This window comes from Triturus cristatus, chromosome 7, assembly GCF_964204655.1.
Source record: "Triturus cristatus chromosome 7, aTriCri1.1, whole genome shotgun sequence".
Lineage (NCBI taxonomy): Eukaryota > Metazoa > Chordata > Amphibia > Caudata > Salamandridae > Triturus > Triturus cristatus.
Window position 1 is genome coordinate 937,197,261 of NC_140590.1, and position 21,260 is coordinate 937,218,520.

General features: G+C 46.4%; 1 protein-coding gene across 1 annotated transcript in view; it reads left to right on the plus strand.

Annotated features, from left to right (window-relative positions):
* Nucleotides 1–21,260, plus strand: part of LOC146810881 (electrogenic sodium bicarbonate cotransporter 1-like) — a 358,834-nt gene that overhangs the window by 304,914 nt on the left and 32,660 nt on the right. The window contains exons 17-18 of the mRNA XM_085617923.1: nt 4,064–4,136; nt 20,235–20,303. Of these exons, the coding sequence (XP_085474049.1) occupies nt 4,064–4,136; nt 20,235–20,303 (142 nt within the window). The remainder of the gene's footprint in view (nt 1–4,063; nt 4,137–20,234; nt 20,304–21,260) is intronic.

Below are 21,260 nucleotides of genomic sequence, written 5' to 3' on the forward strand. Positions count from 1 at the left end.
AAAGCCCTCACATATATGTTTAACAGGTCTATAGTGTACCTTTGAGGGCATTGTGAGGATAATAGCACAGTGAGCTAAGGAAGATGATATGTGTCTTCTACTCCTTGCAATCCCCCAGTTTTATGTAACATCCTGTACATTAATTTACAAACATATAATTTATTGTACATGTAATATGCGTAAAGCGCTCGGACACCCTGCATTGGAATGAGTAGGGCTATACAAGAAAAAATAGTGGTACTTGAATTATTTCAACGCCTCCTCAGGGGAAGTAAGCTCTATATAAATGCAATTTGCTTTGTGTAAATACTGGGAAAGCTCAACACATCTGATATTCTTACAGTGCATGCATGTCCCCTAAACAGGGACTGAACAAAGTGAAATGCTGCCTCTCTTAAGTATGTGTGAAGTGCTAACAAGGAGTGAGACTTTGTTTCCCCTCAGCTTCATTTGCATCAGGTGTGAGGCTCCTGACTGTTCCCAGCCAAGAGACTCCAACAAAAGGAGGCCAGCTGACCCCTCAATTACGGTCTTTTTTATGGGCCCAGCAGGAGGCTTAAATAAGAAAGCCCAGTCCCCGCCTGCACGTTGTTGCAGATGGAAAGCAGACATCGTGCAGGCGCTGCTGAAGGTGTCCCGGTGTTTAGAAATTAGACCAGGACAAGTTCAGCAAAATATTCAGTGGGGCCCAAAATCTTGGCAGGGTGGACTGCGTTCACCCTGTGAAAAAAGTGGGTGGACACCGTCCACCCCTGTGTACACCCGACTTGTGCCATGTCCAAGGGTATGTTCTTTGGAGAGGCCTAGAAACGTCTGTGCAAATATGATCAAGTCAGGCCCAGCATCGGTGCTGAATTCACTAACATTTGTAAATGATTTACCTACACATTTAAATTGGGTGTGAGCGATTCCAGTGTAAATGTCGCAGAAAATGCTTGAAGGTGCACCAAAGTGCATGTGAATTGCAAAGTGGAAAAAAAAAATAGTCTAAAATAAAAAAGTTAAACATTGAAAACATGGTATAGCTGAATTTCCCGAACTCACACATGCAAACTGTAAGCAGTACGTGGAGCAGAAAGTTCACAAATTCCGTTAAATCATCCTGCTAATTCCTACTGCCATTTAACTATGCATCCATAAATTATATATTTTTAGGAACGAGACAAATCACAATAATGCATACATGTCGCAATTTACACCTGTTTCTGTGAATTGGGCCCTTTGTGTCTTTTAAATCCTTAACATATTGTGTATTGGCAAACAATTCATGTCAATTATAACAGGAAACTGAGCAAAATAATAGTCATCAACAAATTTGTCGTAATTTGTTTCTGTCAGAGATCCATGGGTAGTGGATCACACTGTAGGGTGGCACCTTGCGTCATTCATAACCATTTTGGCCCATTTACAGGGATTAGAACTGGATAGAAGATTTGGCTGTTCAACTAGCAATCAAAAAATATGTGGAGGACACATAGATATCGATTTAAAGTTTTCAGGACAGTTTTGGTGGCAAAAACCAATTAGATTTAAAGTCTTGTATATTTCAGGAGAAGGTGGAGAAGTCAAAGCAAAGGAGAAGACAGAGCACCCTTTAATCCTTAGTGCTAAGAGTTGGCTTGACACAAAATAAGATTGGAAATTCTACAGAGGATGATTAACTCAACAGCTAATCATTTAAGATCATTGAAATATGCTTTAATGCCTCCATTAAACAGCCCAGAAAATACAATTAAAAGATATGTATTCAATAACAATCAACAGAACAATCTGTGGGAGGGAAATAGTCCAGCATCTCACATTAATTCCAATGCTGGAGAAAAGCAAATGTTAGACAACACTTAGATAGAGAAGGTTAATGGATCTATACAAATAACTGAAACAGCAGATAAGAAGGCCAAAGGCCTGATTCAGAATTTGGCAGACAAGGTACTCTGTCACCAATGTGATGGTATACCATGGCCACCAAACTCTTAGTCTACCAGCTCTAATGTAATCTGGTCAGACCGTAAGCCATGGCCTCCTTGGCTTTGTCAACGGGAAGCTTACTCTGACAGCCTGACAAGTGCCGCTGGTAGTGTAAGGACACCCCAGAATCCCCCTATTTAGGGCTAATAGTCTGATTTCCTTCTTTTCTGTCCATCATCACCAGGGAAGACCTGGTAGTGATAAATATAATAATTAAAATAATGACCACCACAAACTCCCTGGTTGTGGGGGTAATTAGCTATTTGTTTTTCAAAATAAACACTCTGGGCGTTTATTTTTGAAAAACCAAAAAGCTTGATGGGCACCTGTCACAACTGACAGCAGCCGTCTACCAAACGTTTTGTTACCTTATACACAAACACTGTTGACAAATTACAAAGGGAAAAATCTAAAGTTCATCGGAGAGGAAGAAACATAGTAGTGCATTTGAAACCTAGTAGTGCATTTGAAACCTAGTAGTGCATTTGAAACCTAGTAGTGCATTTGTTTATTTACACACATCCAAAAGCAGAGAGAAGGCAGTTAGCTAAAGCCATTTCCCTTCATTTAAAGACTTACCCTTTGAGGTTCAATCCGATATCTCTCGTGAAAAGGACGGCATACTGTGGCAGACGAGCCAGCTAATAGATAGATTTAAAAGCAAAGGTGCCAGTGCAGAGACTGAGGGGGTCTGATGACTCCAGTTCAGAATACTCCTGGGAATGGTATGATGCTCTTTTTACTCTATTTTAAAGAAGACAGTTGAATTGTGATAATACAGTTGTGGGAAGGGGCTAGGTTATTACGTAGACCCAAGGATGTGTAGGCTTCCTCAGGAGACAGGAAGAATGACTCTGTGTGAAAATGGGAGTTGGGAAGGGGTTAGGTGGGAGAGTATGGATTTGAGTTTACTACCACTATCTTGGAGTTGGTTGATTTTTAAAGAGTTGAGGGTGAAATGTTGTTTGAGCAGAATTAAGGAAAGAATTTGTAAACAAACGTAGCTGTTTAATGGTAGGCAGTCATGAAATTAGAATACGCTCTTGGAATAAGAATGAATTATGGAATAACATTAAGTAAATTAGGATATTCTGATATTGGGGAACACAAGATTTTGACATTTGACTTAATATGCTAAGCAGAAACCCATCTTTCTCATACCGAGTCCCAAAAGTATATAAAACTGGGGTGGTTTTTGGAGACAGTCTTATATGAACACATTTTACACATTAACGGTTTCAACATAATTATTGGTACAAATCTGAAGTTAAATCAATTAAGGTTAAATCAGATAAATGGAAAGATGACTGATTCCCGACAAATACATCCAGGGCATTACGATTAATATTATTGCCTTATATGGTCCTCATTCTGATGACCAGGCAAGTCTGCAGAATATGAGGAACTAATACCTCTTACAGGATCCTTTATTATAACGGGGACATTTTAACCTTCCTCTAAATTAGATTCTAGATAAAACTCTTAAAGCAGCTTCAGACTGCCTTCCCAATTTAAGGGTATGGTATAAATGAATGGTCTTTGTTTAATTGGTGTATGGCAAGAAACCTATGAAGAGGAAAGCTTTCATAATTATCACTGTCATTCATTAATAGAATATGTTCTGATTTCTTTGGACTTGCAAACTGAAATAAATTCTATCGACAAAGCCGTCAAAGTATGTCAAACCATTCATCAATCACCCTTCATACTTAAATTTGCTGTGTAACCTCTTGTTCATAGATTAACTTAACATTAATAGAAATGCATTCATAAAAGATGCTTTTTGAGATTACATATCTATCAAAACCAAGCAGAGGGCTGGAGGCCATGATCCCTTCAGCTAACGAGGGGTGAACTCTTCCTGATTTAAAGCTATATTATCGGGAAGCTCAATTGGAAAGATTGAGATTCATCAAGTGTTTAATCTGTTTCAGGGTTATGAACTGGTCATGCTGTGGTCTAATGCTTCATCAAAAAGAATCTTGTTATAACGTGATTATATTTTGATATTGGATTTTAGTGCTGATTTCAGACACTATAAAACATCGATTGATCTATTCTTTTCAACAACAAATGTAAATGTTATTGTTTTTAGGGAACAAAGAGTGACTGGACTTATAGTCTTCATACTTACTGGAGCATCTATATTTTTGGCACCTGTTCTCAAGGTACTTTTTCATGTATTTTCTAAACTATATTTATTGTTTTCTTGTAATTTATAGAAATTGTTTTTCATAAAATGATTGCGGAACAACTGGTGTTTACGTTGGGACAATTTAAAAAATCAAGGCATTTTCATGGGGTATATAACTTTATATCTTTGGCTTATTATCCACTGAGATAATCTGGGCACCTGATGAAGCACAAAGAATGTAGCAAGTTAAGACCTATGGGCAAATGAAAACTGTATATATTCAGCATGAACCCCTGTATCATTGGCAAAATGAGAATTTCATTGCAATTTATGAACTATACGTAGAGGAGTGCGTTCAATTATTTCACATTGCAAACAGATTATCACTGAATGTGTTGCATATTGCTGACTATCAATGAAGAGGGTTCACACAGTTTCTTATTGCATTTTTTTCTAATTGATTATGAATCTATATATTTTCGATTGCCTCTCATTGTTTTTCTTACTTAACATATTATCTATTAATTGATATATTTCAGTGTTTTTCGAAACGTTTTTCATTGTTGCTTCTTTATATTTGAATATTAATTAAGATATTTCCCTTTGAACAAGTACAAAAATGCATTGCTTGATGTTGAGTTATAATCAGTAAACATGTTTACATTAACTGATGATTAAACTGATGTGTTTGTGGTGACAGTGTGAGTGAATATATGGCTTACAACTCACTGGCTGATCTTCAATCAGCATACCAATATGTTACTTTCTGACTAATTTTCAGTCCATGCTTCTTATTATACAGGATTGTTCTCTTTCTTATTGCTGACATGTGTAGTACAGTTGGCTCATTAATATTTTAAAATGCACTTCCATCAGTCATCAATTAACCCAACACATTTCACAGATCAAACCAAATTGTTGACAAAATGCATATTTGGTGATGGCACAGAGGGTACCCTTAAGCAGATACAAGATGGCTGCTCTTCCTCTCTGTTTCAGTATGATTCATTGTCTGAACCATTTTCAGAGGACCACGGGGCATGCAGGGGCTACTGGGCCCAATCATGATGGTTGAGGACTGTTACTCCTGATAATCTGGGGCCCCACATACTATGGATGCTGAGCAACTGGGCCAAGTACCCCTTCTGCTCTTCACTCTCAGTAATAGCTGTGGACGAGCAGTGAAAGGCTTCAATTGGTGGGAAGTGTAGATACAGATTAGTGAACACGACTCATAACTCAAAGTGCACGCAGTAATGTCAATAAATTGATGTCCAGTCAAATACTTGCTTTTATGTGAAAAATAAGTATTTTATTTCTAATCCTACACATACAAAGGAATAACAACATTCATAAGCAACAACACAGTCCCCTTGAGGTTGGGGTTCTAGTGTTTGTCAGGCAAATCCCTGTCCTACCCGTTTCCTTGTAATGTGGTCAGGGTTATTCCTGATTCACTGGTGGACGCATCCAGGGAATGCTGATTAGTAGGCTGTACTCAAGAGTTCCCCCTTGAATCTTAGAAATTAGTTCAAAGTGTCTAGGATGCCACAGCACCTTCAGCAGCGAGTCCCTCGGGGCCCAACAGGCCCCATACAAGTTTTACCCTCTCTTGCAGTACGGAAGCATTCAGTGTGTCAGCGGGCGCTCTGACCACGAGCTTATGACAATAGAAATCTTCATTTGGGATCCAGACAACATTACAGTTGGATACTTAAGCTAGGGTACACATCTTTTAACATGCAGAGGACTTTTCCTTCCCAACATTCACTTAAAAATAATAAAAAGCTGTGCAACACATGTCGTTTGCTCTCATTCTTCCTGAAGCATCCAGTGTATGACTGGAGTATTCAGATCTTCCTGACAATGACACGCCTCTGGACATGTCTGACTTCCTCCTTCGTAGCATGTCCTTTGTTTTTATGTGCCGGTTCCGGTTTTGATTCTTTCCTTCATAAAGTCTGGGCTTCCACAGCAGCCATCCTGTTGCAGAAGTTGAAGCTTAGATGCACATAAAAGAGTATTGGAGTATGTATAGTCTATCGTAGAACTCAACAAAGGCATAATGTTACCTCAGCCTATGATATGCTGTTGCATAAGTGAGGAAAAAAGGCGCTAGCTGCAACCAAGGAGGCCTCGAGAAGTGATGCACAACTTGAATGAGAGACCTGTGAGTGAGTAGCAGCTTACCCTGCACCAGAAGATCCTGAACGTGGGTGCTGCCGAATAGAGTGGGAAGGAGAGAGTAAATTAACTGTAGCCTCCATCACTGGATAGCAATCTGAAGATTTACCCTATATTTTATTAGTGAATTGGCCATTATCACGTGGATGTGGAGAGTGACACTTTATTTTACTCACAGATGAAGCCATTGTTTCCTTAAACTAGAGAGAGTCTGAAGATCCTGGCAGAGGGGCTGCACTGCTAGTTATTGGAGGTTTAGTTATTCTAACTGCCTGATGCAATTATACAGTGTTGAATCTGTGTCTGGGAGAGATATTGCCTATACTAAGAGGATCCGAAAATGTATCTGGCTATAAAAACACTGGACAAAAAGAAAAGTTTGATTTTATAAGACCATAGTGCCATCTTCCTTTAGCCTCCAAAGTCTGTCTCTTTAAGAGTGTGCTCATCAGTGAATTATACTTATATTGATTACAGAATATCGTGTAATATGAATATTTTGTTACAAATGTAGAAACACAAGTGGAGTGAAAAGCTAAATTGGGGCAACCCTCAGCTTCCCTTAAATGTTGTAATCAGGTCAAATGAACTAGTCTCAATATATATCAAAGTGGAAAGGGATCCGCTCCCAGGGAATTAGTTGCGACCCTTGCATCACATGGATATATTAGTAGGATCCTCACCCACTAGTACCACCAGTGGCATGCCTCATCATTGAATCCTCACCCACGGCACCTAGTGTGAGTGGGTGGGGTCAACACGGTTTGTAAGTGGAGCTCTTACTAAAACCTAATTGCAAATTCAAGAAGCCTCAAGGGTCCTAATTCTTGACCTAAACAAGATTTTATTATGGTATTTAAATTTGGACCCTTTGGTCTGGGCAAATTATAGCCCTATATCTCTCCTACCCATACTTTGTGAGGTGCTGGAGAAACATGTTAAACGTCAATTTTCATCGTTTGCGAAGAATGTAGAAGACCATTTTTCTCGGTAGTCAGGTTTCAGGCCTGGTCACAGTACCAAATCAGCCCTCCTCAGTGTCACTGAATATCTTCGCTGCCAGCTAGACAAAGGTGGCACAACGACACTGATGCTTTGCATCTGAGCGTCACATTCAACACTGTAAATCATTCGTTCTGTTGGCCAGGCTAGGAGACATGGGTGTGTGGGGTGTAGCTCTTGAGTGGCTGAGTGCTTTTTTACATGACAGCACCTTTCAGGTGCATTCACAGCATCATAGGTCTATCCCGCACTTCCTAATTTCCCGGGTGCCGCATGGCTCGACCTTGAGCACCCTACTCTTCAACTTGTATGTGAGACCATTAGCAGAGGTCGTAGAATTCCATGGCCTTACATTGCTCTCATACATAGATGACACCCAAATTGTTGTATCTTTATAATCTCAGGATAACGACAAGGGAGAAGCTTATAACAGCTGTCTTGCCCATGTTTCATCTTGGATGAATAGGAACTCGCTAAAACTGAACAGAGACAAGACAGAGATTCTGTTAGTGGGAAATCAACCCCACCTGTCTGTGGGTACCATTCCATCACCAGTCCAATAAAAAATCTGGGAGTATGGCTCGATGACAAACTGTCTATGTGCCATCAGGATAACAAAGTGGCAGCCATCTGTTTTGGCATTCTTAAGTGGTTACCGAAAAGTTTAAAGTATTTTCCAGCCCCTGCCCAAATAACGGTAGTCTAGGCTTTTGTAATATCTAGATTGGACTACAGCAACTTTCTATACTTGGAGGCAATCACTTCCAGGCTTGGACATCTGCAGACCGTACAGAACTCGGCTACGCGGGTTCTTTTTCATCCACCCAGATTCACTGCATCAGCCAGCTTGTTAACACACTCTTCACTGGCTGCCAATTGCATGGTGGGAGCAATTCAAAACCTTATGCTATATACGTAAATGTCTCTTCCAAACAAGGCCTACGTACCGGAGACCTTTGGTATCATTATACACACCTAAACACTTGCTCCGCTCTAGCCATCTGGAGCTGGCTGTAATCCCCATATTCAAGCAAACCTGCCAAGGAAGATTTTGCATATTTGGGTCCAAAATTGTGAAACACCTTGCCACAATCATTTAGAACCTGTAAATCACAGTCTTTTGCAAGCTGCTTAAAACATAGTTGTTCCCATTTTCTTATTGACAGTTTTCTTGGTCTCAGTAATCCTGGTCTAGTGAGGTGTCAGTGCTGGGAAACCTTTGTTAGGTAGCGATGCACTTTACAAATTGCATGAATAAAATAAATCAATATATACATGAATGCGCTGGTTGTGAATTCAGATGAGAGGCCATCGTGAGCATTAGTCTCTGCGCAGACCCTCATGCGCTCATGGCTGAGATGGGGTGGGCAGATTGGGTGCAGAGGGAGTGGAGAGTATACTCTAACTAGCGAGGATACATGGATAAAGGCCCTGTAGTTTATAAAGGGTATTGGTTAGAGTGCACTTGAATCAATGCATGTAAAAGACAACAGATCAACCCAATCTAACGAAGCCCCCCCACAACCCAAGCACAGATTGGGAGGGACCCAGAATGATATGGTAGATCCTGAAGGGACAGACCTGCCAATGCTTGTTCGGTGTTGATGGGATCTTGCTGAACAAGTGTGGAAGTGACAGTGAGAAATGGCCAGAGCTGCTGACATGGAAACTGGGGAACTAAGGGGCTCATTATGATGGCGGGCGGACATCAGTCCGCCGGCAATCATAGTGGTGCTGGGACCGCCTTCCAGACGTGCGGCGGTCCCACCAACCCAATTAGGATGCGCCTGCCAGTATGACGGGAGCATCCTGGCTGCAGCACCGTTCGCAATGTTAAAATGCCACGAAGTGCATTTCCATGCACAACGTGGCAGGCACCACGCGGTGCCTGCCACCTTGTGCATGGAAATGTAGGGGGGTACCATGGGTACCCCCCCTGTGCACCTACCCCTCCCCCCACACAGAGGGGGCCTACAATGGACCCCCAAATCCAATCCCCGCCAGCCTTTCCATTGTGGGAAAGACCTCTACCAGGACACATCCTAATATGGCGGACGGTGCCTGCTAGGCCCCGCCACCATATTAGTGGCCTTTTTCCGTCCTCCAGGCAATCTGTCCGATTGCCACCGGCGGAAATGCGGCGGGCAGACTTTGCGTGCGTCGCGATACCCACCGCCATCCTAATATGGCGGTGGATAAATCTCAATGTGATGGCGGAAGGACCACCACCGCTGGCCCGGCGGTGGCGGTCCTTCCGCTGTCATAATGAGCCCCTAAGTTTGAATGTCGGGATCAGCTGAACAGTTTGTGATTCTGGGCAAATCACTTAACACTTCCCCCTGCATATGACAATTACTGTGTACTTGTGTAATGCAACTGGTGAGCACTTAAAGCGTTCCAATACCATTGGCTGGTGTTAGCACTATGGCAAGATGGAGGAAGGAACAAGCACTCCGATACCATTGGATCATTGAAAAAACAATAATAAAAGCAGCAGCAATGTGGGAGGTAGTGGGGGGACGCGTCAAGCAGGAAAGCAGAAGGGGATGGGGAGATCGGCAAGCAACAATGAAAAAGGGCAGGAGGATGCAACAATGAAGGGGGGGAAAAATTCCTTAATTGAAGCATGATCAGCAACAAAAATAAATATGAGTAAGTAAATTCTTTATTGTATAGCTACTTAAAGCCATTACGAGGTGGAGGTGCTGGGTGACCCGCTTGGCCACGGTGGCTGATGGTGACTTTGTCCCCCTGTGCTGGGATTGTGGCCGGCGCTCCTGTGGCCGTGTGGCGGAGAAAACTGCGGCTAGCGGACGACTGCGACGCCTGGAGGGACAGGCGCTTGCCGAGACTGCCGTGGACCCCCGGGGACCCTTCGGCGGCGAGGGAGTGAGTGGCCCGTGGCCGGCGACACCTGCGGGGGTGGCGATTCCAGGGTGAGGCGAGAGGAGAGTGCGGTACTCCCCCCCCCCTGGTGAGTGCTGGCGGGACCCCTTGATTGCCGGAGCTGAGTGACGTGGTGGCTTCGCCGGAGAGAGAGTGAGATCGCTGTTTTTGGCTGGATCGCGCGAGTACCGGAGTGAGAGGTGGGAGCTACCTTCCCTGGAGACTCGGGCCCATCCTGCCTAAGGCCCGGGGCCTGCCGCATTGGAGGACCACGGCGGCGGTCCTGCGGGTCCTCCTGTGTCCTGTGCCGTCCTGGGGGCGGGCCCGCCTGCACGCAGACAAACTAACCGGCTGCCCGCTGGACAGGCTGGAGTAACTCCCGGGGGTGAACCTGACTGGAGGCGCTGGGACCCGAGGCTGCCGGGCTCTTCGTGTGGGGGCTGCGGCGCCGCTGTGCCCGCGTGGGAGCGAGGCGGCTCCTTGCTTGTCGCGGAAGGGTGGGACCCTTGACCGTTGTGCGCGCACCGTGGTTCTCACGCCTCTAACTGGGAGGATGGGGAGAGTGCCCAGGAACAAGAGATACGAGGCGCTGCGGCCGACAGAGCCGGAATGACATTCGGATAACGAGGGAGACATGGCCAAAGGACGTGGTGGGGAGCAGCCCAAAGACCCCTCATTGGGGGACATTATGCAGGCCATCATATCCTCTCGGGAGGCATTGGAAGCGCGGATGGACTCCATTGGATCGGATCGGATCTCACTCTCCTGAAAGATGATCACCGGAAGCTTAAAGAGGGTGGTGACCAATGAGACCACCATGAAACCCATTCCGGACGCGGTCGCCGTCCTCCAAAGCTCATTGAAAGAGATGGTGCATAGGGTTAAGACCCTGGAGTTGAGGGCTGAGGACAGTTAGGGGTGCTCCAGAAGAAACAACCTCCGCATCATTGGCGTTCCGGAGCGAGAGGAAGGGGCAGATGCGGTGCACTACTTGGAGAACTGGCTGAAGGCTGCAGTAGCTCCGGAGGGTCTCTCTCCCTTCTATGCGCTGGAACGGGCTCACAGGGTCCCGGGGCGTCCGCCTGGGCCTGGGGCTTCGCCTCGTCCATTTGTGGTGCGGCTGCTGCATTATCGGGACCGAGACTTTCTTATGCAGAGGGCCCGTGAGAAACAGAACCTTCAGATTGGGAACAGTAAAGTGATGATATTCCCGGACTATACTAGGGAGGTGCAACGCCAGAGATCTTCCTTTTTGGCTGTGAAGCGGAAACTGCGCCAACTCCATCTTCTGTATGCGATGTTGTTTCCGGCCCACCTCCGGGTAACATCTGGGGAAAAGACGCACTTTTACCTCACCCCGCAGGCCACCTGGGACTGGCTGGACACCCGAGGTGAAGCTGGGCCAAGCTCGCCACACCTGAATTCGCCCCAGCGGCGGATGTCCCCTGTCTCTCCATTGCGGAGGCCCCTTTCTCCTGCTGACCGCCGGGGAGAACGCGACAGGGCAGTCTTGGCGGAGGCGACTATTAGCCGTGGGATTGGTGATCCGGCTGGCGCTGTTGAGGACCGAGAGAGAGACAGCTCTGCGAGCTCAGGGGCAAGCAGTGTCCGGGGGCTCTCTGATGTTGAACTTCCGGAGGTCACCCCACAGACGGCAGATGAGGTGTTTGGCTAGGTTGTGGGCCTGTCTCTTGGTGGGGAGCTGGTGGGCGACCTCTTATGGGCTCTAGCCCCGATGGACTACCTGATATCCGCTGGGGGGGCCTGGCTATCTAATGGGGCCTGATAGGATGACCAGGAGTTGGCGGAGGGTGCCGGGGGGGGTTCTGGGGACGTCGAGGGCGAGACACGTACCTCCACCTTCCCTTAGTTTTGAGCATGACTGCCTTAGTTTGGATGGGGACCTGTTTTTGTGTGCCTGTCCTGGGGTGTGGGAGTTGGGTAGGGGTTAGGGTTTGGGACAAGGGGGGGGTTAGACATGTCGCTTAAGGGAGTTGGTGCGCTCGTTATATAGAGTCCGAGCTATGGGTACCTCCGTAGGCATAAAAATCATGACCTGGACCGTCAGGGGGCTGCACACGATGAACAGACGGCACAAAGTACATGCCTATCTGACAAGGAGGGGGGTCCAAATAGCCTTGCTTCAGGAAACCCACTTGACTAAGACTGAAGGGCTGCGTTACAGCGCCGTTGGAGGGGTCAGGTTTTACACACTACGTACTCGGCCTTTGCGCGGGGGACATTGATATGGGTGTGAGCGGGGGTTCCCTTCCAATGTGTACAACAGATAATTGACCCTGAGGGGCGCTTTGTGGTGGTGGTGGGGCGTCTGGATGGCCGAGATATCACTCTAGCAAGCATATACGCCCCCAACGTGGATCAGCCGGCTTTCTTTACACAGCTATCTCAGAAGCTGGCGCGGGTCTTGACTGGTTCTGTGTTGTTGGGGGGAGATTTTAACTGTATCGCGGATGTGACCCTGGATAGGTCTCATCCTCCCCTTCCAGACGCCTCCTCGCATAGAATAGCGAAGGTTCGCCACGCTTGGCAGAGGTGCTGGGAACTGATAGACACTTGGAGGGCGCATCACCCAGGGGAGCGGGACTACTCTTATTTCTCGGCTCTGCATGAGCTGCATGTTAGGCTGGACTCCATTCTCTGTTCCCCAGATGTGCATGGAAGCGTCAACATGAGTGAATATTTGGCCAGGACAGTGTCCGATCATAATCCCCTTCTGGTGTCCCTGAATTGGCTGCGAGCTCGGTCCGCTATTCCCAGTTGGCGGCTTCGACCGGAGACACTGGAAGACCAGGTCTTCCGAACGACAATAGGCACGGCCATTGACGAGTATTTCCAGACCAACAATGACACGACCGGTAGCATCCATAATGAGTGGGATGCTTTTAAAGTAGTGATAAGGGGCCGATGTATTGAAGAGGCGGTCGGGGTTCGCAGAACCCTGTTGCATGAGGTCCAAAAGGCTGAGCAACAACTCCGTGCAATGGAAAGGGAGAGGCCTGAACGGGTGGAGGGACAAGAGGGTCTCCTGGCGGCCAGGGAGGGTTTGGCAACGCATGTCGAACGTCTGCGCTGTTTTGACTATCGGGAGTACGCGGTGCGGGCACACGCTGAGAGGGACAAATCCGGGGCTCTACTGGCCTGGTTGGCCAACCCAGCGCGCAGAGGGACGCTGGTCCTGGAGTTGCGGGATGGAGATGGGGTGGTACACTACGAGCAGCAGGCTATTAAAGCCCAGTTCCTAGAATACTATACCACCCTCTATCAAAGTCAATTAGACCCCCGGGCGCTGGAGGAGGCTGACTTCCTGGATATTGAACTCCCTCGGATTGAGCCGGAGGAGGCGGAGACACTGGGTCGGGACGTAGAGCTCGGGGAGATTCGGGGAGCGATAAAGCGGATGGCCAGGAATAAGACCCCTGGCACAGACGGGCTCCCTATAGAGTTTTATGCCGCATTCGTGGATCAGGTGGCCCCCCGTTTGTTAGCCCTCTACAACAGGTCGCGGCGGGAGGGTTACTTGCCTCGCACTACCAGAGAGGCAATAATTGTACCACTTCTCAAACCGGACAAACCGGCTTGGGATCGGGCTGCCTATCGCCCCCTCGCAATGCTTAATCTTGACTATAAGATTTTAAGCAGTATCCTGGCCAGCCACCTCCTGACCCACATGACCACTCTGGTCCACACGGATCAGGCCGGGTTTATTCCTTCCCGGAACACAGCCATGAATGTTCGCCGCTTATGTCAGGTGCTTCATAACCCAGGGCACTTCGAGGAAGAGGCATGTATTTTATCGATCGACATGGAGAAGGCATTCGATAGCTTGGAGTGGCCGTACTTGTTTCAAGTTCTTAGGGCGTTTGGTCTGGGTGAGAGATTTGTGGACTGGACGAGGATTCTATACCACCTCTCGACTGCCAGGGTTCGCACGGGAGGGGTGATTTCAGAGGCCTGCAGTGTGGGCAGGGGGACGAGGCAGGGATGTCCCTTGTCTCCCCTCCTGTTTGCACTGGCGATAGAGCCCCTGGCGGTGCATGTCCGGTTGGGACGCTGTTTCCGGGGATTGGAAGGGGGGGGTGTCAGGTTCATCGCATCGCCCTGTACGCGGATGATCTACTAATGTTCCTCACCAATGCTGAGGAGGAGCTGCGGTGGGCCCGCGAATTGTTGGGCAGACTGGGCCGGGTGGCGGGCCTCAAGGTCAACTGGAACAAGACGTGCCTTTTCCCTATTCTGGAGGGTAGAGGGGCACCCCCAGGTGTTGCAGAGGTGAGGTGGGAAAGCAGCTGCTTAACTTATCTGGGGGCCCGGATCTACCATGAGCCCCATGATCTACTGGAAGGGAATATCGGAAGGGCGATGCGGACCGCCAGGGGCAATTTTGAATTCTGGGGGACCCTTCCCCTTTCAGTGGCGGGAAGGGTGGCATTGTTAAAAATGGTCACCCTTCCACGCCTTCTGTATTACTTCGGCTCCCTCCCCCTTTGGATACCGCAAAAGTATTTCACCCAGCTTAACGCTATCACCACAGGGTTTTTGTGGGGGTCTGGGAGACGCAGAGTGGCGCTTACTACCATGCAGCGCCCCAGGCGGGAGGCGGGATTCGCAGCCCCTGACTTTGAGGCCTATTACCACGCAGCCCAATTTCAATGGTTTACTAAATGGATGGCCAGGGAACTGCGCCTGGACGAGGGCCGCGGGGACTTGGGTCTGGATCTGCGTCAGCTCTCTCGGACGCTTCTCCAGCTCCCCCTACGAGGGCGGGAGACCCCGAGGGAGCTGTGGGTGGTGCGGCAGTGCTGGAATCGGGCGAGCAGGAGGGCCAAGATGAATCCTCCGTATGCCCCGGAGATTCCGTTGAGGGTCTGCGAGGCTTTACCGCACGGGGGGATTGGCAGCGGCTGCGAAACTGGGAGGAGGTGGGGGTCACCACTATTGGAGACCTCTATGAGGATGGTGTGCTTTTGCCTTACCAGGACCTCCTGGGGCGGTACGACCTGCCCCGACAGGACTTTCTCTTACATGCTGCCATGACGGCAGCTATCCGGAAGCACTGGAGGAGGGGGATGGAGGAGCCTCCGACCTCTCTCCCCTGTCAATATATAGTGTATGCAGCGGGGACGATTAAAGCGGTAACCTGCCTTTACAGGCGCCTCACTCAGGAGATTAGGTCCCCCTTGGAGAAGCTGCGAACCAAATGGGAGGCAGACCTTGGGATGCCCATTGAGGAGAGACCGTGGGAGGATCTAATGGAGCGGGCGTGGAAATGCTCTAGAAATACGAGATTTCAGTTGATACAGTTTTATGTCTTCATAGGGCATACCAAACCCCGCACAAAATTAACAAATTTTTTGGATCCCGCACCGCCTGCCCCCGCTGCAACTCAGAAAATGCTGAGTTCTTGCATATGTTTTGGGAGTGTCCGTCATTGCACGAGTATTGGGGGGAGGTAATGACTACCTTGGGTGACACGACGGATAGAACCATTGAACAGACCCCGGGGTTTTGCTTACTTCACTGGTTTCCCCACACTGCCCGTAACAAGGTGACTAGTAAATTTATTGACTTGGGACTAGTTCTAGCTAAACGAGAAATCACCAGTCACTGGAAAGCGACCACGGCGCCTAATACAGCTCGTTGGTTGCGTGAATTTACAAAGTGGGCTGACTGCGAGGGGACTCTCAGGCTCCAAATGGCCCAGAGAGCTGATAATGATAAAATGCTGATTGCAGCCAGAGCGTGGGTGGCGTTGGTGGACCTGCTTAAGGCATCGGTTGCTGACCCGGACTGATCTCCTCCACGATTCCACTAGGGCACAGGCAAGGTTGATCGGCCCTCCCCGAGCGGGCGGCGGGGTTGGGGGATAGAGGGTTTTGAGTGGTTACTTCTGTTCATTCGCCCCCTGGCAGCACGTTACCAGTGGACCAATCAGCTGGGCTCACCAGTGATACTGGAAGATAGCGGAGGGAGCGACATGTCTGGCAGTGGGGGGGGAGTTGGAGGGGCTGGGGGTGGGCAGTGGGGGTTTAGTTAATTTGTTATTTAATGAGGAGGCTTGCAGCGAGGCCTAAAAGGACACTGATGACCCGGATGCTCTGGCTGGGATTATAGGCCGTGCCTAACCTGACACTGTTGCCGCAGGGGAGGGCTGGCAGAGCAGCAGGGGGGTCTTGGGTTAGGGGGAGGGGTGCTCCTCCCGGGGGCCTTGATATCACAGGTGCTGGACGGGATAGAAACATGGAGAGCTCTAGGAAAGTCCCTGTCTTAGGGTGGTGATGGTAGAGGGGGATCGATACACCGGAATTTAATCAGGGGGACTTGACAGGGGCCCTGAAGAGAGCGGTTTGTTCAGATACGACCCATCCTGCAGTAATCGTTGTAATGTATATTGTCTTGGTGTAATAAACTTGCAATAAAGTTTGTTTAAAAAAAAAGAGGGCATGACGCCTGCTGCCATGACGAATGGCATCAAAGAAAATGAGTGATGCTGAAGTTTACCAGTGGTAGGAGATGGGCAGCTTGTAAGCCCACAGATGGAATACAACACATTTCTTCGAAACAGCACTTGTGCTATCTAGCCATGCAGTGCATGCGCTGTCTAGCTGAGACCTAAAAAAAATGATTTCGCACAGGCAAACCTACTGGCTTTGCCAATACTTGTTGTGTTTCGAAATGGGGGAGATTAAATGATTTATCTGTAATCACAAAATGTGGAATTGACACAGAGTCTAGGAAGATGTATGGCGTCCTTTCGGGAGAGAATGTGGTGTAAGGGCCATCGCTGCCGACTATGAAGCTGGGGAACTGGGTTTGAGTTTTGGAATCGGCTTAACATCCTTGATTTTGAGCAAATCACCTAAACGTGCTGTGGCTACAAAAATGAATGTGTCCTTCTGTAAAGTGACGGGTGCTAATGTAAAACACTCCAATACTTTCAGGTGGTGTTGGCGCTACATAAAACTGCACACAAAAAACAGAAAGAATCACAGTGTTAGGCTGGTTTACAGTAGTGAACATGAGGAAATACATTGCATCGGCAACCATATAAAATGGAGTACCCTTGCCATTGGCACTGAGGGGCAGGCAGACATTGATGACATCAAGACTCAGCCTGGCTCCTTTGAAGAGAATTCAAGTTAAGCACCAATAGTGAACGGAAACACTTCACTGGTGAATGCAGGAAATTTAAAAAAGTTTCCCGACCTGAGAAATTTGAAGAAATAGAGTCACAACATATGAAATGAGAAACAACAAGGTGTGACACGAACAGTTCAATCATTTTGCACAGGAGAAACATGGCTATGCAATTACAGCAGAAGACATGGGTACATTAGAAGCTCTGACATGCCCTGTGATAATGCATACCTGATTCACTTGAATCTAATTTTCAGCTATAAACACCATTGCTGAACAACCACTTATGGTGTAAACATGCACACACACCTAGTACCCACAAATGCGGAAAATAAACAGAGACTACACGTGTGCCAAGTAATAGCAGCCATTCACACATGCTCCAATCAGCATGTCAGCTATACACTAATAAGACATTAAAAGGCAGAACACCTCCACACACTAGAACGAAACAGACTACAATGGGGGTTTAAAGCAAGGACCAGGAGGTGTGAGGGAGCAAGCAGAGACGGAGGGAGGAGGTGGAGGAGATGAAAAGCTGCAACGAAGGGAAAAGCAATGATGGGGAGGGGTGATCTGTGGATGGGACAAGCACTGGAGGTGCTGTAAGGGAGCAGTGATGTAAGGGAGGAGGTGGGGGAAACGAAAAGCAACAACGATGGGAAAAGCAGTGACGGAAGTGGGTGATCTGTGGACTAGGCATGCGGGTGGGTTGGAGTAGACGGAGCTGGTAAAAGCACTGCACTGTGAAGAGTGCTGAAAAAGAAAGGGAGAAATAGTAGGTCCTAAAATGGTCGTAACAACGGGAGCAGTGGATGTTTACAAGTACTTGGTCCATGCTCTGCGGAGAGGGCTAAACACAAGAAGAGGCATTGCCATGCATACCAGGGACAAATGGTGACAATATGAGACAGACGATGTAGGGAGCAAATGGAAAGCCTGTGGGTTGCCTGAAGCCCACAAATTAAACACATGTCTTTTCGAGACAGCGCATTCGCTGTGTAGCCAAGACCTAAAAGGGCTGCAATTTCTGAAAGGGAGCAACTCAGAGTTTCTTGAGGATTTATGTTAGCAAAGGAAAAGTGAATCCTTTGAGCCTTCCTCTTTTTAATATGTAAGCAAAGAGTGCAAGGTTGTTCCACCTACTCTTCATTTACCGAACATCCCCTGGAGCTAAACTTGCTAGAAAGTCACCATAAGACTAAGGGGCACATACATCAAGCCCGCATTTTGCGATTTCTAAATAGCTAATTTTACTGATTCGCTATTTAGAAATCGCAAAATGTAATTCATGTAGGAATGGCAAGAAAGAATTTGATTCCTTAAAATTTCTTAATTGCGACTCGCAAATTGCGACTCAATTAAGGAATTGATTCCTATGGGCCTAAAGGCCCATAGGAATGAATGGGAATTGCATGCACAATTTGCGAGTACTCCATAGGTACTCGCAAATTGCGCATGCAATTTCAAAGGTGCAAGGGTTCCAAAAGGATACCCTGTTGCACCCCTGAATTTCCCTTTTTTCCACATGTTGCGCACACACCTGCCCCACGGGCATGTGTGTGTGTAAAATGTGACTTTGAAAAATGCACTTTAGTGCATTTTTCAAAGCAATCGCAAATTACCATCAACTTTAGTTTGATGGTAATTTGCGATTCCTAATAGCGAAATTGCAATGATTTTTTGCTTAGTGCATTTCATTTAAGGAACCACAGTTTGCGATTCCTTACATGCAATCGCAATTTCAGTAATCGCAATTTTAGCGATTCCTTATGTTGCGATTTTTGCATTTGGGATGATGCATACCAAATGCAAAAATACCGGTCGTAAATGGGTAGATTCTGTGAATCTGCCTGTTTGCAACTGGTTTTTGGTTTGATGCATGGGGCCCTTTGTTCTTAACACAACCCTTCCAAACAGCAATCTGGTATGGGGCCCTTTGTTCTTAACACAACCCTTCCAAACAGCAATCTGGTATGCCTTTTTAAATCCATTTTGAGATTCTGTAACTTATTACTAAATCACAAAATGCGTTGAGTAGATTTTAAAAAGACATTTTGGGGTTACAAATCCTGTGATTTTGCAAATCCTAGGCTTTGTGACAGAAAAATTATTTTGTACATGAGGCCAACATTTTGAAGAAAGTTCTGATTTCTGTTTATTGGGTTTCTGTCTAATCGCCAAGATCACTGCCCAAACTTGACTTCACATACAAGTCTCTTGATACGGCAAGAACACAAATGCACACAAATGAGTGTGAGAACACACAAATAGGTGTATTGCCTTCAACTAATGCTTCTCAGAATGACCATAAACTCGGCTTATATCCTGAGACATTAAACCATCTAATTGTCTCTTCCCACTAAAAGAATTTTCAAAACAATGATTTTTACTAATCATTCTGTGCCTAATCTTACATCTCAAAACGAGTCAGTTCATTTGTAGCACAAGTGTCACTGTGAGAATTCCTTTTTAGAAAGTGGCTACAAACCACCAACATCCTACCATTAAAACGAAATCTACTACTGAATTCCAGTACACTATTGCAGCTTCCTTACTTGTAGCAGCTTCATGAAATAAGATACAAAAGGAAATGTGCACCAGGAGTGGGGGGGAGGGCGGGGGGAGGCGGTCTCACGATAAAATGTAGACAACACGTTAAGATACCTCATATAAAAAGGTGAGTCAGTAATAAAATTGTAGCATTCACGCCTTTTTCCGAAGTAAAATGTAAGCCTAGTTAAGAACATAAGTGAATAATTGTTCATTGCTCAGTAGCATCAGCAATTGAATTTCGTCATACCCTTTTGTCTTAATTTAAATGCATTATGGTAAAGATAATATAGTATGAATCACAGTGCATATGGCACTTTTTAATTACTGTGCTTTCTTATTTATTTATCAGTATATTCCAATGCCAGTGCTGTATGGTGTCTTTCTTTACATGGGAATAACTGCTCTCCAAAGCATACAGGTGAGTATATATATGTAATATACTTTATTTAATGTAAGACTCTCGCTCTGCATTACTATCTATTTTACTCTTGAACATTCACTTTGTGATCACCAACAAACAATGAACAATAAAATAATGACGATTTGTTTCACATTCAAAGGTCGTTCGTTGAAGGCTTTTTGTATTTTCTCAGATTTGTCATACATTAATATTGTTTAATTCTTATGGCCCATTCACGATGTATAATTGCATCACAGAAAAAGAAAGTACTCCTCAATACCCTGAGCAAGCAGCTAGTCATAAAATTGGATATGAAGAGCAGTGTATCTTGGGGGGGTGGGTGGGATTGGATCTGTTATTTGTTGCTTCTGGTAATATCAATGCACTTATTAGAATTTACGGCGGGCTCTGTGTGGCCCGTTCTAACGCACACTTGTTTCCCGCATTGTTCAATAAAAAGATTTAAACCATAAAGAGCAGTGTACGTCCACCTGGTTGCTTATTACAGTGCAGTGTGGGAATGAAGTACGTCAGTCATTCATCAACAGTGACCGTTCGTAGCCAATGCACACTATGTAAAGTGCAGCCTGGCAAAAGTACAAAGATCATCTTAAAAATACAATACTAGCAGGTGGCTTTATAAGCGGACCCTCCCCCAAGAGGAGATACTTAAAGTAACCAGTCCAAAAAAGAAAACAGATACCAAACGTACAAGAAAAAAAAGAGCTAAGAAAAGAAGAAAGCGGTAAAGTGAAGAAAAAAAGAGCATTAAGAGAACTAGAATGGTACCTAGAAGATGTGAGAATGATATAAATCTTCCACAAGGCAAAGAGGTATAGCCCACCACTTTAGGGCATCATAAGATGGGTCTAGTCTTCCTCGAGGTGGTCCTTGATTGATACTTAAGGTTTTTTATACTGGTGGTTTATCCCTAGGTGACTGAACCCCACTTCTGTTGGCAGCAGAGGGGCCAGG